Here is a 23,480-nt window from a genome sequence, read left to right on the forward strand (position 1 = left end):
AGAAATAATAAATTGTTCCAGCTCAGTGGGATAGAATCTAAGTTGTCCCTTTTTATATAAAGATACGATGATGTGACGAACCTGCAAATATTTAAAAAAAATCTGTTCTAGGAATTTGATATTCCGCACAAATAGCGGTAAAGGATTTAACGGATTCAGAGTCTTCATCAAACATATCTGAAAAAGTTTTCAAACCATGAAGTGACCAATTTCGAAAAATAAGTTTGAGAAAGAGCTAAAAAGTCGGGGTTAAATGCAATAGGAGAGTTTTTGCTTATGATCTTCTGTGCTCAGATACCTACAGTCCTGCCAAGCTTTCAATGTGGCTTGTAAAGGGGGGAACCCCTCTACATTCATCAGGGACTGCAGTTTGTTAACATAAAGTGTTGTTGTGATCTCCAGTGGATAGCATGTTAGTGATTCCAGTGCTACCCAAAGAGAACTAGTTCCCAACTTCCAATTTATAATATTTCTAACTTGGCAAGCCCAGTAGTACCATAAAAACATCTAAGCAACCTTTTAAACATGATTTTGTTAAAGTGGACAGCTTAATCCTTGGGGTCTTGTTGTTCCATATACATTTTGTTAAACATCTATTAATTAAATAGGGATATAACATGACAACATATTAAAAGCATAAATAAACTTTTAATGACATTCATTTTCCCAATAAGAGACAGTGGGAGAACAGACCAAGTCTGAAGTTTCTTTTTGCATTCCTCCAGCAAAGGGTTATAGTTTCCCTTAAATAGTTTGTCCAAAGCGGGTGTCACTTGTACTCCAAGATATTTAAAACCATATATATATATTCTGATCACTGTGTGAACACTCTCTATTGTGCATCAAACCATGAAAGAAATAGGATACACAATATAAATAAACTGCTTAGATTCTCCCTCTGGATGTAATTCGTGTCAATGCAATCATACAGTTTGACTGTGCACTTTATATAATCTTCTAATTTGGCACAGTTTAATACATCTGGTCATAAAAATATAGTTCCAGCTACAGTTGAATTGCTGAATGTTAAATGTAGGCACATCTGTAACTACATATGCTGATGTCGACTTAAGGTACTATACATAGTAAAAAACACCCACTGAACTATGTACTCTCCTTTCCCCCAATAACAGTGTTTGGTGTTTTAAGCCCCCAACATCGTCTTCCAGGCAGTGCTGCCTGGAAGGCACTAGGATTAGGCAATGGTTAGGGTTAAGGCCCAGACGCACAGAGCTGACGGCCAAACGTCGGCAGAAAAGGCAGTTGGGCTGATCAGTCTCCCCAAGTTGGTCAAAAAAGTGCCTCGGAATACACCAAAGTGTCGAGATGTAATACGTCTCCATAACAGCAGGTGGCGCTAATCTGTATTGTCGCCCAAAAATGAAAATCGGCAGCTGATTGGACGAACGCGGCACGTGGGTCTGGTTTCTCTAGAAATTCAAAGCCAGACTGTCGTGGCGGCTTGTTCAGAATATGATCTCATATTGTACTAAAATAGTTCACTGAAACATTTTTCTGAAAACATTTTAAGTGAGAAATAGGCCACGCAGTTGCTGAATCTGTCTTCCTTTCAGATCAACAAAGGTCAGATTTTCGTCAGATTTTGAGAGACTCTAGTCACACTCATTCCGCTCCCCGTTTCCGGGTTAGCATTCTACCAATCAGATGGGTCATTTGAGTCCGACTGCTGGCAGTGCCCGCCCCGCCGATTATACATGTCAAATTGGCCAAAATGAAGGCCGACGGCCCCTCAGACGACCGACGGCACGGAACACACCGAACAGACTCGAATCACTGACCTCGCCAGACTGTCCAACAGCCGATTATCGGTTTTGTGTGTCTGGGCCTTTAGGGTTAGGGTTAAGGTTAGGTGCCTTGAAGTTGACGGTCGCAGCACTGCCTTGAAGTCGACGTTGGGTGCTTAAAACACCATCAAGCCCCAATAACTTTAGTTTATCCTGTTCTGATATTAGGAAAGCATCAACATCTCAAGTGTGCAGCTCCCTGGAGTAGATAAATGCCGCTACATGACTGTTTAGCAGCCTCAGGCTTTGTCAGTACTTTTCTAAATCATAAATAGTTGTTAGAAAGAATACTTAAAACACCAGGGCGCTGCAGAGGCTCCTTTATTTAAACCCTCACAGGATGTCCTCTGTTCACTGTGGACTCCTGTGTCACCTCCAACTGTGCAATATGTATTCATTTGCACCTTACTCGTCTGTATATCTGTGTTTCTATACTGTCTGTTTATATAAAGGTTGTTTATTGTGTAAATACGGTTGTTTTAATACTATTATTATTATAAAATGTTTCCATTTCCTATAGTTTATGTATATTTTTTCTTCTATGTCTAATTAATGTGTATTTGTGTTATTCTGATGTGTGTACATTTTTTCTTTTGAGCTGCTGTAGCACAGGAATTTCCCCAGTGTGGGATTAATAAAGTCTATCTCATTTTATCTTATCAAAGTGGTGGACAGTAACTAAGTACATTTTCCCATTTACTATACTCAAGAACAATTTTAAAATACTTTACTTAAGTAGAAATTGTTTTACTTTTTACTCCACTATTTTACAGCTTTAGTTTGCAGATTAAGATTTTACATTAAAACTATTTCATTATTTTATAATATATAATGCACTGCTAAACCAGTTTAATCCAAGGCCAGTTTAAAACCTTAACAGATTGAACGCTGCACATCCACCAGCTACTGTTTCATTGCATCAATAGTTATAATCACATAATACAATAATTACACAACACATTATAAGAAGCCATTCTCCTTAGCCCATGAGTGTTTTCACTTTTGATATTTTAAGTAGCCTACACTAAATAAGTAAAGGAACAGGACTGCTTCTTCCACAGCTGACAAAACATGGCAGGAAATCACTGTGACAATCTGTTTTTACAGTTAAACCCAAGGCATAGCGCAAGGTAGTGGCCAAACGTATGCTTTCCACATTCACCTGGAGCAATTGTTAACCATTAGCTTTACAGGGCTACCTAATTATCTGGGGATCCTGAAAACGTTCATCATCTTCACAGCCTATAGATTACTGTAAATGGTCGAAGATATTGGTCTACATCCTCGAGGAAACAATACCATTTGATTAGAGATTCACATTTGTTTTATAATAGAGGACTCAGGCCGTTTCCACCTCCTTTGACATCAAGCTTCCACCGGCATCCGGTGCGGGATGGGAAGGGTGAGGGGGGAGGGATGTCTGGGTGAGGAATAAAGCCACAGGCATCTGTTAGTGTGGAGATACATTGATATTAACGAGACATTTAGAAATCTGTCTTAATTTTTTATTTTTATTTATAAGGTGATGTTTTTCCAGTTTTTTTGCGTGCGTAAAAATGTCCAGATCGAGTCTCTTGAAAAATAATAAAAAACGAAGAATATAGCTACACCAAGGTAAACCGGCAAATATTTTACTATCAAGGAGAGTTTTTGATATGTACCATAGGGTGTGTGGCCTAGATACATCGCAATTTATATTTAGATGATGAAATCAGGAGGAAGCTATTTTCTGAAAATGGCAGAGATGGATTTAAAAACAGCAACATCAACGATGGAAGCATTGGTTCGTATCAGTGTAAGTACTATATGTCTGTGTTTGTGTTGTCACTAGATGTATTTTCAAATTAGGGTCATTAAAAAAAAACCTTATTCGAATAGCCTACAGACATTATTTTTAAGTGGAGAACCGAATGAACGGCTTGGGATCGTCTCCATGTTTCCCGTGCTGGACCATTTCTGTAAAATGGCCTTCATATGTTTTTCTGCACCCACATTAAACGCTGTTGATATAAAGGGAAATAAATAGCAAAAATAGCATCAGCTATCCTCAATCCTTGCTGTAGAAAACCCTTCCTTGTGTTGTCTTGATGCACGTAACCCACGTAGCCTTTATGGAGGTCCTAAAATGCCTCGGTACACCAGACTCAGAGCTAAATTCCTCGTCAGGAATAGAAGAAAATCTGCTCTTTCTTTGATTATACATTAGGGTATTTCAAACATTATGAAATTAAAAAACAGTGTGGGGGCAGACTGAAATCACATGTTTATTTTTTTGGGGGTTCACGGGATGGTCGTTTCCATGGAGACGGGATGCAGGACCTTCGGCTGCTGCTGAGGCAGGGTAGAAAAAGTGTGTGTGGGTGCTGCTTGTAGAATCGGTCGTTATGGGGTTAAAACACATTAGTCATTTGCAGAGATGGTTACAATAGACCCTGGTGCACTGACGTTTGGAGGTGACTCGTGCACAGGTTACAGCACATCAAACAGTTCAGGAAATACCGTGCAGCATCTTTTGGCGCTGTGGATCAGCCACCATAGTCCTCTTCTCCAGACCCCATCTTACCGACGCGGAGGGGCTCATTGCTCGCTATGTAATGCCTCAAACCCCTCCCCTCTTTTCAAGCTCTCTTGATGCTGGAAATATACACGTATTCTACTGCCATGGCGCCTAGATTCCAGGTGAAGGTAAGGATGCGCTGTCGCATCGCCTGTTTTACGCCTTCACCACGCCGGGCTCAGCATTAGCATTGCGCACGATCCATTTGCGATGGATACAACAGGCCCACAGGCTGTCGAGGTGTAGCTTTTACAGCCTGCTGGAATTGCAATTGCCTGCAATTGCGACAGGCCAAATTACTAGTGGAGGAGAGAAAGGCCGGCCGGAGTTGACATTGGAGATTGACACAGAGAGACGGACTGAGGGAGAAAGTAGGTTATTTTGATTAATCCAATTAATCCAATGTAACAGTATGGGTCTAGTAGTTTTTTTTCCCAGGCTGCAGCCTGATACTGTCTCATTTAGCAAACGTGTCTGTAGGCTAGCTGTGTTATTTTATTTGACTATGTAAACTGTGAAGATATCGCTTTCATCAATCAACTTGCATGTGTGAATTTCACCCAGCTGTATACCATCATGTGAGTTCTTAGCCTGCCTAAAATCATGTGGACATGCAAGGATTTACTGAGCCCCTTTTACCTACTGATGCTGCATCCACACCCCCAGAATCAGTGATTTTAACAGTGGTTCCTGATGTGATGTGATGTGATGAGCTGTCCCAATGCTGCATCTCATCTCATCTCAGTGACAAAATCCCCAAACCCCTATGCAGCACAGTCAGTCAGTTTGTCTTGTCCTGATTTTGAAGTTAACTCACAGTGTCAGTGATGTAGATGCACTGCCGCTGCGCTGGCCCTGCAACAGTTTGGGCTGTAGGTTGAGGTTATTTGTCAAGGGCATGCATGAAGCAAAAGAAAGCAGGCCATCCTTTAGCAAAATGACAGAAAGTGAAGTATACTCCACATTCTGTGCTGTACTAACAAATGCTGACTGAACACAAAACTGAGTAATTATCACACATACCAGTGTAGCAAAATGGATAAAGGAACAGGTCCCTTTCTGCAACAGCCAGTGTGTCCTCTTCTGTCAAATCCACGTCCTTGAGCAAGACTATGACATGCTAGCTGCTCCAGAGGTGCAGCTTTTCACACCCCCCCCACACTATCCCCAGCTCTGACCACTGTGGTGACAGAGAAGCTGCTGGTTCAGCAGAGAGGAATACTTGTGTAGCACTCCTCTAAAATCAAGGAAACAAATACAATAATCTGTATTATGTGGTGAACATGATTAAATGACTTGAAACGTAAAATGTATTCCCGCTGAATACTTACACTTTATGTTACATGTGTAATGCACTGTGTCTTTGCACTGTGTATTATCTCCTGTTCCTCATTGTACCATTAGTATGCATTCCTAAAGTAGTGAGTAAAAATATGCCATAAATATGGAAAAATGCTGGACCATCTCATGTGATACAAAAGGATTATGTGACTTCTGGCTGATAGCTCATGTTCATATGCAGGGCCTGTGAAATTAAGGGGATGCACTCTGTGCAGTTGTTGAATAATTAATGACGGTCTTTATCCATATTTAACAAGAATGATGCCCTATGTCACACGTCTGGGCTTTTCACATTGCCATGTCTCTCTCTCTCTCTCTCTCTCTCTCTCTCTCTCTCTCTCTCTCAATTCAGTCTCTTTATCTCATGATGCAGAACCTCCTCGGTGGTACCGACCTATATGTGTGCATAGCACTTAGTATTGGAAACTGTCAAGTATAGAAAACTTTGGGTGCCTGGACAGATTCATTGTCCTAATTATATAAATATTTTTGTATCTTTTAGTTTCTGATTCAAATCAAAATGTTGCACATTTTAGGCAATTATATTCTTATATACCTATTTAGACAACATTTGAAAGTGTTTGCTCCTTTTGTTAAATATAAAGGGTTTTGTAAAAAATAAAATAAAACTTTCTTATAGTAAGGCATTGAAAAAGTAGTGTTTTGGTATCAGAAAATAAAAATAATCAGCACTAGTATTGAAAAACATTCTTTTAATCCCCTTACAGTCTTAAATTGCGACATTTGTTCCTCTCTGTGTGCATAACTACTCACTTCTTTGCCTCTGACAGTCTAACATGAAGAGCCTGGAGCATGAGCTGCATTGCACTGTGTGTAAGGATATTGTTAAACAGCCCGTCGTCCTGCCATGCCAGCACAGCGTCTGCCTCATGTGTGCCTCGGAGGTCTTAGTGGCCAACGGCTACCCGCCTCCAGATCTTCCCCCAGAGCCAAACTCCCCAGCCTCCACACCCAACACCCGCTCACCCCGTCAGGCCCGAAGGCCGACACCTAAAGCTGAGCAGCGACCTATTGACCGCGTGCTGCGGGCAGGTTTGGAATACTTCTTAATTTGATTTGTTATCAATTTAATCTGTTGAGGGGGATAGCTATGTCTTATGTAGATACAAATACATTGGATTGCATTTTGACATGCAAACCATGGGATTACACCTAAGCCTTCCCTTGATTTCACTGTCAGACCAAAATCAATATGCAATATTTATGTTGGGAAAATAGATCCTCTCATGTCGTTTTGTGTCTCCCTCTGCTTATAACTGTCTTTTCTTCTTGGTTTGAGGTCCCCACCCGCCTTCGCCATCCATGCCCCGGTCTCCAGGATATGGGACATATCCAGGGCGACGCCGTAAGGAGGGCCCACCCGTGGTGATGATGTTCCCCTGTATCCCCTGCGGCCGAGATGTGGAGCTGGGAGAGAGGGGGCTTGCTGACTGTCTGCGCAACCTCACCTTGGAGCGTATAGTCGAGAGGTAGGAACCACACACACACACACACACACACACACACACACACACACACACACACACACACACACACACACACACACACACACACACACACACACACACACACACACACACACACACACACACACACACACACACACAGACTTGGGCATGAAAAACCAAGACAGTGGGAACGTGTCCAATTCTGATTGTAATAATTCAGCAGGAGCTGAGCTGTTGAAGAATCCTGCAGAGCGTGCACTGCAACATACTGTAGCTACCAAGGCTATCTGTGCGCTTCAATAGTCCACTAGCTTTGTGTTCACTTTATCACCTATTCAATACGGTTTGTCTTACTCTCTCACTGTGGACCTTTTGCCCTCTCATTTTATGCGTTTTTACAACCTTTCACTTGTCTTTGATTTTAATTTTGCTCATGTCTATAATTGTTTTATGCGTTTGAGTTTAACTCTTTTATTTGGTATTTCTTTGTTGGCAGATCCCTCTTTATACAAAGTTATTTAATCACAATGGAACAAACCATAAAACTAAAGGCTAAACTACTACTACTTTTATTCTTCCTACCCTTGCTGCTCTCCCTCCGCACCACCACCAGGTACAGACACACAGTGAGTCTGGGCAGTGTGGCTGTGATGTGTCAGTTTTGTAAGCCTCCTCAAGCTCTGGAGGCCACCAAGGGCTGCGCTGACTGCAGGACCAATTTCTGTAATGAGTGTTTCAAGCTGTATCACCCGTGGGGGACGCCACGGGCACAACATGAACATATCCAGCCTACGCTCAACTTCAGACCAAAAGTAAGACATTGTTAGAAAGTGCTACCTTGTGTGTAAACCTTTTTTCGAGCTCTGGTAATATGACACAGATCTTATTTTGGGACTTGAACACAATAGTCAGATTTTATTATCTGATCATGCAACCACAGAGATGAAACAACGAACAGGAACAAAAATATGTGTATACATTTCTATTCAATTAAAATTAAAATACTTTTACATTTGCTTTACCTATGTTATTCGGGCCCCTCTGACTGCTGTTGGATTAAGACTTAAACAGAGGAATGGCAATGTGGCACTGTGATGTTTCATAAATATACACACATCCTCATAATGATCTACTCTAGTCTCCCTTGAGGTAAAATGTGTTTCATGTAAAGAGATTTAGATTTAATTTGGCTCTTGTCCTCAGGTTCTGACCTGTCCGGAGCATGACCAGGAGAAACTACAGTTCTATTGTAGGTCCTGTCAGCAGCTGCTTTGTCCTCTCTGCAAACTGCGCCGCATCCACACCGGACACAAAATCCTGCCAGTGGCCCATGCATACCAAGCCCTGAAGGTACGACTCTGAGTCTGGACTGGGTTTCTCTAAATGTACTGCAAAATGAAAGGTTTAATGAATGGTATAGTTCTGAAAAAATACTTTAACATATAAATAAACATGTAAGATTGAACATATTTTTCATATGAATACTGTGAGGGCTTCTATTCTCAAACTTACTTTTTACATACATTTTAAGGGAAAACATTTGCTTTATGTTTATCATTAAAAGCTTTGTGTGTTTACATTATTTAAAATTATAGTTTTAGGTTAGTAAAGGACGATCTCTCAATTTTGGAATAATGTTTACTCAACAGTATGCATGCATGATATTTGCTTTGCTAACATTTAAAGTGGTATTACTTTCATTACTACATCATTTTGGTATTTTACATAGTGAACTGATGCAGTTGCAATATTTCAAAAATGTTAAAAAGCATCTTTCAACATATCAGAAACAAGCTACGTCCAGTAGTATAGAGCAGTACAGTACGTGGGCTGCTGCAGAGTTAATGTACGGCTGTGTATAACAATTAAGCTGTCTGGTGTGTATTTGTTGCCTGTATGTTGGGTTTTTGCTGTTTATTTGACAGGAGAAGATTACGAAGGAGATGAACCACATTTTGTCCAACCAGGACACAGTTCTGGGCCAGATTACCCAGCTGGAGAGTTCCATCACTCAGACTGAGGTGATTAATACCGCAACATTTGGGCTGACTGACAAAATGTTGCTGAACATGGAATTAACCCCAGTCAGCAGCTTAACACCATAAAACTGTCAAGAATCCCATCGGTAGATTCTTATTACCAGCTTTTTTGATGGACATCTAACTCGTGTTTGCTGACACTTTCCTTTGTGACCTCACTCCCAATTGTTAAACTGGTAACACATTATTTAAAAACATCCCCATATTACCATTTATAGGCAGAATATATACAGTATACAACTCATACATTGGTTATAACACACCATAATGTAGTTGTAATCATATATAAAGATTTGTTTAAGTCTTTATTATTGTATCTATCAACAAGTAGGCTATAATTGCTCCTGTGAAGCATCCATAACCGGTGAAAAAACAGGAAATTAATGATTCATAACAGTTTTTACATATGCACAACTATTTATAGCGGCTTTAATACTGTTGATTACTGTTTAAGAGTGAAGAATGAAGAAGTATTTATAAATAAATAATGACTTTATGAATGCAACATTTTAATAAATATGAAATAAATACTTATTAATATGAAATATACAGACATACTGTGGGTTATGTAATTATTATATGTTATATTGTTATTCATTATCTCTTCATACACCAGTAATTGATGCTTCACAGGAGGAGGGAGTTATAGTGTAGTTGTTGAACAATACAATAATAAAGACACTTTCTTTATATCTGCTTACAACTACATTATAGTGTGTTGTAAGTAATGTATTAATTGGGAATATACTAATAATGATGTTTGTAACTAGGTGCAGCCATGCAAAACAAGTTGTGTTTTGTATCACAGATGATTGCGTAGTTCTAAATGTGTTTATGAAGTCAAATATTTTAAGATTTAGTCCATGCAGATAAAGAAATTAATAAAAAACAGCTGATACATTGTTATGTATCCTAATGTTACAGAGTGCACAGCAGTAATATGTCCATTATAACATACTAGTTTGGAATATGCCACATGCAAAGGCACACACAGGCTCGTTTTTATTATTGTGATTTGTTTTTATGTACTTTGATAATGTTGTGTTAAACTGTTTCCTAAAAAGGCTTTCTGTATCAACCTAACTTAAAGGCTAGCATCAGCTGGGTGTTTCCAAATGTTTGAACTGGTCCGTCTGTGTTATTCATCACCAGGTAAACGGTGTGTCAGCCAGAGAGCAGCTGGCTCAGAGCATCAGGGATCTGACGGCTGCTCTGGCCGAGCGCCACGCTTCGCTCACCCAGGCTCTGGAGGAGGCACGGAAGAAACGAGGCGAGGTGTTGGCTGCTCAAGTGGCGGAGAGACGGGGCTTGATGGAACACGCAGGGCTCATGGCGTTTACCCAAGAGCTGCTGAAAGAAACAGACCAGCCCTGCTTTGTGCAGGCTGCTCGCCAGACTCATAACAGGTTTTCTATTTGTTTATCTTTGGCATTGCTCTCTGTCTTGATTGAACAGATCTCAGATCAGTTCTGTCTTGCTTTATTAGCTCCTTTCAGTGTTGGGAAAGTTCACTTTCTACATGAACTAGTTCAAAGTTCAGTTCACAAATTTTAAAATGAACTAGTTCAGTTCATAGTTCAAAATTTTGACCTAAGTTCACAGTTCCATATGTTATTTTTTCCATATGTTGCTGCAAGCTATTATTTTTCAAAATTATTGCCATAGCCCATATAGAGCCACAGACAGCAATTATTTTATCAGTTTTAACACTGAAACTATGCGTCAGATTTCATCTTCATATCCAATCAGTTCAATGTGCCGTTTCAGGTTTGCTGTGGATGTGACTGAAGTGCGGATTTTCTTTTTGAAAGCCGGCAGGCAAAGTTTGCACAGAAATGTAAGATTTTTCGCATCCTCACCGACCTTGTCATGAAACTCGTTTAAATGATCATACGACGCCTCCATGCTGCTTTTTGTTTTGATGACGCATGCGGCGGTACGACACTGGTGGCTGGTGTTGCCAGATTGGGTGTTTTTCCACTACACATTAAGGCCTGTTTGGTGTGTTTTAGCCGGGTTTTCGCCTGGAAGGCTCTATAGAAATCTGGCCCCTAGTGAACGAAGTTAAACTGAGAGAGCGTTTCGTTCACAGACACCAGAATGAACGAGTTCACAGTAACGTTCATCAGGCAGTAATACAGTACGTTCAGTTCACATTCGCCCAAAGTCAGCATTTGTTAGTACAGCACAGAAGGTGGAGTATACTTCACTTTCTGTCATTTCAAGGATGGCCTGATAGTTCATGAACTATCGTTCAATGAATGCGTTCAGGCACAACACTGGTTCCTTTAGTTTCTTTTCACATTAGAACAGGTCTTACACATCTAGTTTGTGATCAGTTAGCTGTTGTTCTGTCTGCACTCATATCAAGAGTGATGACTTGATAAGCCCTAGGCAAGTGGATGTGTGTGAAAGAAGATGCGACTATTGTCCCCCCCCCCAAATAAATAACAGAAATAGTCTTTTCTTATTCAACAAATAGTAGTCAACAAATCCGATAAATAGCCAACACACATATATAGGAGCAGTAGCCATATATATATATATATATATATATATATATATATATATATATATATATATATATATATATATATATATATATATATATATATATAATCTTATTTGTCTCTACAGTGTTTTCCAGAAAAATACAAAAAGTCTAAGTCAATGGGCCACACTGTAACACTGGGTGACATGTTCCTTTATTACAATGAATGTGGTCACTGCAGTTTGTTTAGAATCAATCCCACATACTGTACATTGTCCTTCTCTCATAAATACTCAATAGTGCACCAAATGTGTATTAATCCACAGCTAAATTTGCTATAAACTACAGTGCCCAGCTCTCTGAGAGAATTACTTTAATATTTTTACAAATAAAACAATATATGTGTAAACTGTATTTAATAGAATTTAGTGTGCTTGGGATTGAGTGACACAGACATGGTATGGAAGTCTGAAAGTATTGACACACGCATTGTTGGTTTTTGTCCTTTCATGGGATTTGTTGGCATAAGAAAAACATAGAATGACGCTAGCCTTATTTTTGAAAGATTATCATACACTCCTCCCTCCTCGTCAGTCTGTCTCACCCTCCCACCCATCTTGATAGAGGCATCATGTAAACACTGTTCCTCCTTTTTTTTGCTGCACCAGGTTCAGCAAAGCAATTGAGAATCTTCAGCATTTCACTCTGGCTGCTGATCCATCCTTCAGACACTTCCAGCTGGATGTCTCCAAAGAACTCAAACTCCTGACAGAGTTGAACTTCATCCAGGGTGAGAAGGGGAGTGATGGAAGAAAGAGGGAGGAAGGGAAAGGGTGGGGTTGGAGATAGTGGAAGGGAACACGATAAGGAAGGAAGGAATGAAGGAAGGAGGAGAAGAAGAACAACAACAAAGTCGCATTTTGATAACTTTCTTTTCTCCCTTATACTGCCTAATGAACCAGAGATGCCATGAAAAATAGTAAATGAATGTTAGAAGAAGTGAAGGTGGTAGTACAACTACTACATTAAAACCATTTTTGTCACAGCTCCACTGGCTCCAGTGATTGATACCCAGCGTACCCTGGCCTATGACCAGCTCTTCCTGTGCTGGCGACTGCCCCAAGACTCTGCAACCGCCTGGCACTTCTCTGTCGAGTATCGCCGTCGGGGTGTGGTACCAGGAGGAGCGGGTCGAGGCGGGATCAGAGGAGGACTGTCAGCCGCCCGCTGGGGCTGGCAGCGAATGGATGAAGTGAGTGGGACCAGCGCTGTGATTGACAGGTTGGAGATGGACAGCGTGTACGTGCTACGGGTTAGAGGCTGCAACAAGGCGGGCTACGGGGAGTACAGCGAGGAGGTGTACCTGCACACCCCACCAGCACCAGGTGAGAGTGCACACAGAACTTTTGGGTCGTCCTCATTAACAGATAAACAGAGAGATCTTGATTTTGCCACAGGGAAACTGCACCCAATAAGTGATACTGTTGAATTTGAGGGCAATATAACAAAGTTAGGGAGATCTTTAAAAACAAATGTGATCAACTAGGATTGTAGAGTTTCTGAGGTTTATGAGGGCGGTGATCACAAAAATGCACAATCATTGCACCCCAACAGAAATCCCCTCATCAAAACAATCTCCATCTGGAGGCTAACCGTGGTGGATGAACATGAGGTAACTCATAACAAGTAATCGTCAGTCACAGTACAACAGTTAACATCACAGTATAATTGGACATCTGAGGCATCAAATAATTTTTGTCTGCATGGGTTGAAACAGTTGACAATCCCACAGCGTGCCTCTCCTGTGCACATTATATGGCTAAATGCATTTAGATCAGGCTGTCGACTGTAAAAAGGTTGTCAAAGTTGGTCTGTAAAATGCAATGGACGATTACAATAGACAATTTGGGTAATCACTTTTACAGTTTGGCAAACCTGTGGGTATTATTTAAAACATGTCTGATTGTTTCTCGCCTCCTTGGACTTCTTTTTAGCAATGCCAGTGCATTCCCAGATCTCAGCAATTAAAATTTGTGATTACAATATTATTTATACTAAGAGGAAAGATGGCCAAAACTGTTAAAATAAGACCTAGCAGTAAACTGGGATTATACTTTAGCTTGCTCTGTGCTGAAGAAGAGGAAGTCAGAAGGATCATCGCCCACCTGCATAAAGTGTCCCAAATGGGTCTCTTTTATACATTTATTTTAGTCTATCTTTTACCCAACTATGCAAGTCTGCTTACTATTTTTGGTTAATGACTTAACGCCATTTAAACCAGTGACAAGTATATGTGTGTAAAAAATCTCATTATATCCACACAGCAAGCTGTAGTTGCTGTCACCCAGGAGCCATTTATCTCTTCACACCTACAATTATTTAAAAAGCATATGGGATGGTTACCATGATGAGCAGTTAATAATGCATTCTCTTTCTTATCTGCCCATTCCCATCTTCTTTTTTTCTCCAATTTTTCTCCACCACTTTTATCACATCCTCACTTTCTTACTTAATTTTTCTCTTGTGTATTATTTCCATTTCACAGCTTTGTACTTGTCATCTCCTTCTGTGTTCCTTCCACGCTGCCAACCATCATGCCTCCTACGAAACGTAAGAAGTGCATTCATATCTCTTGACCACCCCTCTGTACCCCCATACTCATCTCCTCTTTCTCTTTGTGGTCATCCCATGCATCCTCTGTTCTTCCACCCCCATCTAGACATCCACTCACCCCTCTGCCTCCCACTCTACCTCCTAAAACGAGATCTGTCTGAGCGCTGATGAGGTTTGCAGTTTGTTAAGACGTGAGGCTTAACAACATGGATCGGATTCAGATCCAGGGCTTTTAAATGGTCGAGTTGAGTGATTGGTGAATTCCTTGTGTCCCTGTAGGCAGTTTTTCCTTCTTGCTATTGTGTACGTTCCCTCTGTAAATAGTGGAAAAATCTGCACTCCCCACAGCCAGAGCATTTTTGTGATACCTTTTGTATTGTACTCCCTGAGTCATCAATTTATAGATGAGTGTCCAGTGCTGCTGGGAGGAGGTGCATGCCTGCTCTCTGTTCCTCTCCCCCTAGTTTCTCCTCTCAACTGCTTCGAATTCTCCTCATTTCTCTTCTCCTTGCTGCTTTCTGACTGTAAATGTTTACCACTATCCCTCTGTCGCCTCCCAAACTTCTCCTGCTGCTATTAAAACCCCTATATGTCATTTCTGAATGCACTTGTCTCTTTGTCCTCCCTCTCCCCTCATGTCTACTTCTTCTCCCCTCTCTGTTTTCCCCTCCCTTTCCTTTTCTCTGCCGTGTCCTCTCTCCCCGTCTCCTCTCAGTGCTCAACTTCTACCTGGACTCTCGCTGGGGTCTCCATGCCGACCGGCTGGTGGTCAGTAAAGAGCAGCGCTGTGCTCGCAGCGTCCCTGGTCTCTCTCTGCTGCAGGCCGCTGACCACGCCCTCACTTCCTGTCACTTGACCTCAGACCTTTTGGTGGGGGATGTGGCTATTACACAGGGACGGCACTACTGGGCATGCTCAGTGGAGCCTGGATCTTACCTTGTGAAGGTAAGCAAATGCTAGTTGTACATTCTACATATTTTATGTACTGAATACTACATACTATTAGTGCATACTGCCCAGTATGTGGAATGCAATATGTGGAAGGTAATGATCAATATTTGCAATATTTACTGCTTGTGTCCTGTAAATATGCATTGAATATATATTATATATATTTATTATAATTATATACGTATAATAGGAAAATAGAGACCTAGACCAATCGGTCAGGTGAAGGATAAATGTTTAGTTAATAACAAATTGACTGCTTTTTTCCTTTTTGGAACAGGTGGGAGTTGGTCTGGAATCCAAACTGCAGGAGTGGTTTCACCTTCCACAAGACATGGCCAGTCCTCGGTAAGTAGCTTGTAGTAGTAGTAAAGATACTTCACTCCAGTATTTCTATTTCTGCATACATTTCAGGGAGAAATATAATTTTTTCTTTTTACTCTTCTACATTTGTTTGATAGCTCTACAAGCTTAGACAAGGTTAAAAAACATGCAGGTACAAAGTCAAGTGACTGTAGGAAAGAGAGTTATTGCAGGGCTACTCTGGATCAACAGAAGTACATTTCCAGGATAAAGCCTGACATCCGGTGTGTGAGCCATGTCGGCGGTACACTGTAAGAGCAAATTACGTTTGACCATGTATCCATCTAATTTAAATAGCTCACCCACGTCACTGTTTTGTGTGAACATTTAACTTCATTTAATATTGTATGTGGCGTTTTCTTTTTCGGGTGCAAATGTTCCACCAAAACAAGTTCCTTCCCGAGACCATTTTGCAGAGCCAGCCAGAATTTAGCGCTGCCTAAGATGATTGTGATTGGTTTAAAGAAATGCAAACTACCCACAGTGTTTTTTTGTCCTATCCCAGAATGTGTGGTGTAGCCAGACCTTACTCCACAGGACTGTGGAGATAGGTCTGGCAATGTGAGACTATTGGAGGGCAGTAGGGAGAGGCTGGATGAGGTAGTGAGGTGAATAGGACAGACAAAAAGTCAGAGGGCATCTCGTGGACTGGAAAAGAATGGCAATGAATGGGTATGAGGAAGTGGGAATATTGTCACAACCCCTCAGATTTATATTGTGGTCCTTTGGAAGGGAGCCTGACCTCCAGGTTATGATCATCCATAATAATTTTTTTTTTTAAGAAGAAACTTTATTATTCGTCACATACAATGTACAGTACAATGTAGTGAAATACAATCTGCATTCAACCAATGCTAAGCTTACATCATCATTTATTCAAACTGTGCTCTCTCTCTCTCCAGCTACGACCCAGACAGCGGCCATGACAGCGGAGCAGAGGATGCTCTGGACTCTGCTCCACCATTCTGCTTCCTCACTATGGGGATGGGTAAGATCTACCTCCCCCAGCACAACAACCACCACCACAGTAGCCATGGGAACGGTATCCGAGACCCCATCACCAACGGCCCCTCCTCACCCACAGGCCACACCTACCCGCTGCCGCCCCGACTCGGAGTGTGCCTTGACTTTGAGAAGGGTCGCGTCACTTTCTATGATGCCCACTCTCTGCGGCCTTTATGGGAAGGTCATGTGGATTGCTCCGGCCCCGTGTGTCCGGCGTTCTGTTTCATTGGTGGCGGGGCTCTACAGCTGCAGGAGCTGGTAGCCAATCGCAATGCAGATCAGACTCCGGTCAGAAGGGTAACCATCCAACCCCGTGTCTCTAATTGAAATAACAACTGACGGCTGATCTAAGCTCATATGGTAATTTGGAATGTAATTGGTAATTGTGAAGTATTTACTCAGCTAGAGCGAAAAGTTAGACATCTCAGCGATTTTGTTTTGTATTTAATTTTCTTTGTATAAGAAAATGTTTCTATAGCAACGGATATGCAATGTAATTAAGTTTCTTACATTTTTGTTACGTGCAGTTTTGCAAGAGTTAAAGCTTAAGTAGTGTTTGGTATATCCAGCACTTAATAAGTAATTATATCTTTAATGCTTGCACTTGTAGCCAGGCTATATTGCATTTATAAAGCTAATGTAGATACAGCAGCACACAATGTCGTCCTTCCTGTAGAAGCTTTTACTCAGCTATTTCATGTCCTTAATGTTAAAAGCTTAGCAACTCTTATATTTTAGAGATATGAACACTATAAGAGAAAAAAAAGGCCTCAATTATTTTATTGCGTCTATAACTAAACTTGTGTTTAACCAGACAGATTTCTTTACTGTTGTTCGCCCATTACGATCCCAACCAAAGTTATTGTTTTTCTGGGATGTAAATGTGGTAAATTAGAGATAGAGTGGAACAATGAGGCAGTACTGTAATTAGAAGCTCCAATTATACCTCTGCTGCACAGCTAATCACTAGTTTCCGCAGTTCTGTTTGTGCATTGCTGTTTTGTATTTCAAATACATGAGTCTGATGTGTGTGTGTGTGTGTGTGTGTGTGTGTGTGTGTGTATGCATGTATAGTATGTGTGCGTTTGCTTCTCTTTGCGCATGGGCGCGTGTGTGGTTTGACTGATAACAGCATTGATTCATTGGCTGACGGTAAAAACAATGTTTTGTTTCACAAACAATACTTTTGATTTTTTTTAAACCTTGCTTGATTGTAAATTAATGAGCAGTGCTTCTTATGAAACAATTAGCAGATTAAATCCATGTAAACTTCACCTGCTGGCAGAATATTTGCAAAAGAAAATGGATTAAAGAAATAAACACTAAATAAATGCAAATTGTTTAAATTACTAAATCACCTTCTGTTTCCTTTTGTTGTCGTTACTGTTCAATTCGAATTCTGCTCCATCCAGTTTTAAAACCATTCATTCAATTATGCTTCTCTGAGAGGAATCTTTACTGTTGTTTCACCACTAGGGTGCAGCAAGACATAGAACACCAGAGATAGCCCCAACCTCATTTTAACACCGCAGAAATGGTAATGGTCAGAATATTTTCAGTTGAAAAGATGAATAATTGGACCCATTTTCCATACAAATAGCTAATGAGATATTGGCAAACAGAGGTATGGAAATGTGCTGTTAAAAACTGGAAAGTGGAAAAATTGGCATCGTTTTGCAAAAATCCTCCTAAAACCTACAGATTTACTTTTATGAATATCTTACTTTTATGGAAGTATATCACCTGCCTTTTTGTTTTTATGTTTCAAATTACCAGTTTCTGGCTTTACCAGTTTACTCTTTTGAAAGGTACGCTATATTATATACAAGGTGCTATGAGACAATAATATTGAGAAAAACGGGAGAATTTAAAATTATTGACGATTAAAAAAAAAGAAAAAAACTAGAACCACATGCATTGTCACACTTTGACTGATTGTTACTGATAGCCATGATAATAAATTACTCGTATAGCAGCACACAAACCTTTGCACATGTTGGTCGATCTGACAATCATCATAAAGTAAAACTAGACTAAATTCATGCCAAGTTCTAAACTCTACAGAACAGCATTTCTTGCCAAATGGTCTCTTTTATGTATGCATGGGTTTATGTGTATGAATTGCCATGAATCAAACTTTATTGTTTACACAAATGCAATAAAAAAGTTCACATAATAACATAAAATACAGTACTTGCCCTTTAGTCCTACATGGCCTCTGACATACCGAATATAACGTATATAAGTTTAGTTTTAAGTGCACTTATTGACTAATGACAATTTGAAATTGAAATCAGACTTGTGCCTTACTAAGATATTTTTGCTCAATGAAACACCTTGGCTAAGAATAATGAATAGTGATGACCATCTGCTTATGATAGAGCTATTAACATCTCACATGTGTAGGTACTTAGCATTCCTTATGTAAATGTAATGTAAATCGCTGGCATTTACCTTTTTTATGAGCTTCAATATGAAAATCCACATGTGTGTTTAATTGGACCAACATTCAAGGGGAAACTGTAGGGGGATTTGGGTTTGCCTCAACCACAAAGGGAAAATAAAAATGTAGAAAAAAAGAGAATAGAGAAAAAGAAATTATGAAGCACACAGCCTTGACACAAGCCAAGGTTCTTTTTTAACGTTCTAATACACACAGATAAAAATACTGCCTCCAAAGGGAGGTTTAGCTCTGATCCCCCATGATATAGAAGAAGTGGAATGTACTGTAAAGCATGAATACATCACAGCACAGCCCTCCACCCACCCCCTTGTGCTTGCTGCACCTCTCTTCTTTAGTCCAAATCTGTAACAGATTGGGTTTAGTCTGACTGGAGGTATGCAGCCACAACACCACATGTAGGGGTCTGCATAATCCCTCCACTGAGTATTAAGCACACAGCATGGGCATTCTTTTAAAGACCTGGCAGGAATTACCAATACCTAATCTCCATGATCATCATTTAGTATAGTTCAATGGGAGAAGATGGGGGTAGGGAATCATCTGAATTTATGAAGGATCTAAGAGCTATACACAATCTGTGAAAGACAGTGTGCGGTGCCATCTGGCGAACACATAGGACAGAGTCTATTGGAATCCGCTAACCCAACTGTATTAAACAACATGAAGCTAAACCACATAAAGTGGAATACGTTGTTTATGGGGAACCTGCTTAAAACTATTTAGCTGAGTCAAAACAATTATCGAGGATCTCTGTGAAGGAGGCCTACAGAAGAAATTAAGTAGGCAGTGTGTGTGTGTGTTTCTGCTGCAAGCTCACTTTCTGACAGCAGCTACCTACATGTTATAGCTGTGGACTTTTTATTTGATTGAAGAAGTAGATTAAATATTCATCTTCATAAACACAAAACTATATTACAAGAACAAGAGGTGACAACTCTTAATTTCTTCCTCTCCATGTGTAACAGGTTATTTGCTGAAGGGATTGAATCACACTTGCGTCATTCATTTCTTTTACTCAGTTTGCTCTGCCTTTAAATGTAATAACATTGCCATGACATTATTCTTCCAGACGTGGCCACTGCAGAAACATTTATATTTCTTTTTCTCGTCCATCCATCCACCCATGAGACTAAACAGCAATATACAACTTCCTGCTTTTATCACATTGATAATCTATAGAGGTAGAAGGGAAAAAAATCAATCAGCTAAATGTTGGCTAAGAGGATTTGAGGGGCATAGCGGGGCCATCTTCCCTCACTATAATAAATGAAGGGTGACAGTAATGCTAGACAGAGCCCATATGGTCACATACTGTAACCTAGTGCACTGCAAGAAGATACAGAGCTAATTCAGTTTAACATTTACACTCCAGTGGCATATCCTCCTGTATTACATTCTGTACTGCACTTTGTTTTCTCTGTTTAATGATGCAGTGAATAATATGCAATGCTTGTGTAGTTTATTGCATACATCAAACTGCATATAGTGCACAATTGGACAATTAGATTGCCCTCTGACATCAAACGCTACAGTACATTACAGGAATAGTTCAACGTTTGAGGAAATACACTTATTTGCTTTCTTGCTAAGAGTTAGATGAGAAGATTGATGCCACTCTCATGTTTGTTCATTAACATTTTGTAAAAACTACAAGTTGTGTGCCAAACTATTCTACTGCTCCTGGCTGTTTCCCCCGTTTTTATGCTAAGCTAACCTTCTGCTGGCTGTAAAGTTTTGTATTTACCAAACGAATATGAGAGTGCAAGATATATTAGATATTTCCCTCAGGAGATGGTGGAGACAAAAACAGAGCTAAAAGAGAGTGAATATTGGACTTAAATCCATCTGGTAGCCAGAATCACGACTCCAAACGAATGATAATGCCTCTCTGTAACTGCTGGATGTGTAAATAAGCAACTGATAACTAACAGGTTGGCCATATAAGGTCATAATATGTTGATGTTGTTTTCCCTCCAAGTGGCCAAACATTTTTTTATTGCAGGTTCAAGTACAGTCTAAAATGTGGGGATCCTATTCTTTATAAACAATTTCATTCTGAACCCAAAGTCACGGTTCACTGGTTTGAACCATTAAAATCTGTCTTTTGGATCACAAGTGTGAAATGGGGCCAAACTATATTACATAGCTTTCGGCCCTAAAGTGTAACTTTAAGGCTGGCATAACTTCAGATATACTGTATGTCTTTGCACACTACCTGTAACTAGGATTATATTGTTTCCATAAAACCAAGGTGTGGAATAGGATTTTAGCGAGACTAATGATACAACATTCTTTGTAACAAATGGTGTGAGCAGGTGTGGGACCATTGCATGTGTGGTTAGAAACCATGATTTTTGATTGAGCTTTATGTACTATGACATATCCATTCAGCGTGTCAGTCTGTCAGTCCGGACGCAGCATATTTTGAGTGGTTTTCCACCGTGGTCAAACATGCTGAGTCGGACCTCAATAGCCCCTGCACAGTTAAAATTCCAGGTCTCTGAAAAGTGAAAGGCAAGTCAACTCAGTATGTCAACAGGGGATCTGTAAACCACACGTTTCCTGGACGGCTCTGTCAGGACCAGCTGTGCATACATCATAGCCTGCATGATCTGTGTGTACAGTTAAAGAAAGAAATAAAAGACAGACGGGATAGACAGAAATAAAGAAAGCAACAGACAGAAAAAGAGACGGACGTGTAACAACAGACGTACACAGAATATGAGGCGGAGGAGGGGGAGTTGGTATTTGATCTGTGTAAAGAGAAAAACAGTCTGACCATCTCTCTGAAGTTTGACAACTCCACAGTCCTATCTGTTACCATATCAATACTTCACAACAGCCCCACCCTGGCCTCATCACCTTCCAGATGCTCCCCCAGTGGAGAGGTGAAAGGTTGGCAGGTGCCTGGGGGAGCAGCAGGGAGCCTCAGGGTCAGATTTCTGAGAGGTCAAGCAGACTTTGGGTTGGACGAGCGGGGCAGTGATGGCAGGGTCTGCCGGGGGGACAATAGGTCTAGTATCCAGAGCAGGAGATAGACAGGACCACAGAGCAGCAGTCTAACCCAATCAACTTCATTTACAAGCACTGACAGACAGCCACGCCTGTCTGAGGCGGCCACAATCAGCTTTTACGGTATTACCCACTACCCACCACAAATCCATAATCCTTGACCTTTTGCATTTCCAACATAAAGTCAATGACAGTCACGATGACATCAACAAATGTACATTGCATTTGTGTAATTTCTACTCCAAAACTGATCTTTAATTGCATCCTTCAAGTGGTTATTGATTACATACTGCACAATAATATGGATTGTTTCAATGCAAACTGCACTTCTTTTGTAATTAGTCTGTATAATCAATTGATAGCATATTGATGTGTCCCTGAATGACTGAACCCACGTGATTTCTCTGATCATGCAAAGCAACATGACTTTAGCCCTGAACGGCGGACTTAATCTGGTAGAGCAAGAAAAGACATTGTCTGTATAATGAGAGACTAAAGGCAATATGTTGTATGCGGGCAGTGATGCTCGCATCCATCGACTGGACTTAATGAGTTTTTGTATGGGACTTTATGTTCAGTTTGGCGTGTTTGGCTATCTAATGTATGCCCCAGTTTCTCCGGAGCCCCTTCATTACATCAGTGAAATGAGGCGATAAAGTTTGCAATGTCTGCCCTGAAATCAATGTGGTACTGGCAAGAGTAATGCTGTCTTCCTGATAGTTTACAGCTCTATACGGCTCGCAATCAGATTCACAGTAGCTACTTCTCCCTAACACCTGTGTGCAACACATCTACCAAAGGAAAACGATGTAGTGAGTAGATAAAACTACCGGACAGAATTCCCCTCTTTCTCCCATTACGATCCATTATGTAAACACAAGATGAAGTCAGTTTGTTCTAGTCTAGACATGTAGCCCTACATCATTTGCCCCTTGCTGAGTACACAGCCCTGACCCACATTAATACATTTATAATCAATACCCCCCCAGGTCCCGTGAGCAGACTTGCCTATGAGATGTTGAAGGAAATTGTGCAGTCCAATTTAAAATTGCCAAGGGGGAACTTTCATAACCATGTGCCAATTAGTTCCACTGTCAATAATGGCAATGCTAAAGGACATTGTGTTCTAGGGTGAGAGGAGAGGATAGATAGAGGGAGGAGGGAGACATCATCAAGCTTATGCCCGTTGTTCATTGTTAATGGCTGTTACACTGACAAGAAGCATTTGATCAGACACACACACATATTGTGGGCCAGGGACGTGGTTGAGGGGGTTGTATTATGGGGCAGAATTACACAACCCATGAAGATAATAAGTAATGACGTCTTATAAAGGTCAACAAACAAAGCAGTAGTGGGACAAACACAGGCCG

General features: G+C 40.6%; 1 protein-coding gene across 4 annotated transcripts; it reads left to right on the top strand.

Annotated features, from left to right (window-relative positions):
• The first annotated feature begins 3,309 nt into the window (after positions 1–3,309).
• trim46b (tripartite motif containing 46b) lies at positions 3,310–17,956 on the top strand. Of its 4 annotated transcripts, XM_028597536.1 has the most exons (12): positions 4,311–4,490; positions 6,495–6,756; positions 7,004–7,193; positions 7,786–7,984; positions 8,376–8,522; positions 9,098–9,193; positions 10,364–10,617; positions 12,371–12,492; positions 12,749–13,087; positions 15,031–15,260; positions 15,544–15,611; positions 16,529–17,956. In XM_028597536.1, exons 1-12 carry the CDS (start codon positions 4,437–4,439, stop codon positions 16,956–16,958), a joined length of 2,391 nt encoding a protein of 796 aa, XP_028453337.1. In that variant the 5' UTR covers positions 4,311–4,436; the 3' UTR covers positions 16,959–17,956. The 4 variants fall into 4 exon arrangements, with proteins under 4 accessions (XP_028453340.1, XP_028453341.1, XP_028453339.1 ...); XM_028597539.1 differs by lacking the exons at positions 4,311–4,490; positions 15,544–15,611; positions 16,529–17,956 and adding exons at positions 3,310–3,600; positions 14,248–14,312 and having other exon boundaries at positions 15,031–15,245; XM_028597540.1 differs by lacking the exons at positions 4,311–4,490; positions 15,031–15,260; positions 15,544–15,611; positions 16,529–17,956 and adding exons at positions 3,310–3,600; positions 14,248–14,312; positions 14,422–14,635.
• The last annotated feature ends 5,524 nt before the right edge of the window (positions 17,957–23,480 follow it).

The sequence above is a fragment of the Perca flavescens genome, chromosome 14 (assembly GCF_004354835.1).
Source record: "Perca flavescens isolate YP-PL-M2 chromosome 14, PFLA_1.0, whole genome shotgun sequence".
In the NCBI taxonomy this organism is placed as follows: domain Eukaryota; kingdom Metazoa; phylum Chordata; class Actinopteri; order Perciformes; family Percidae; genus Perca; species Perca flavescens.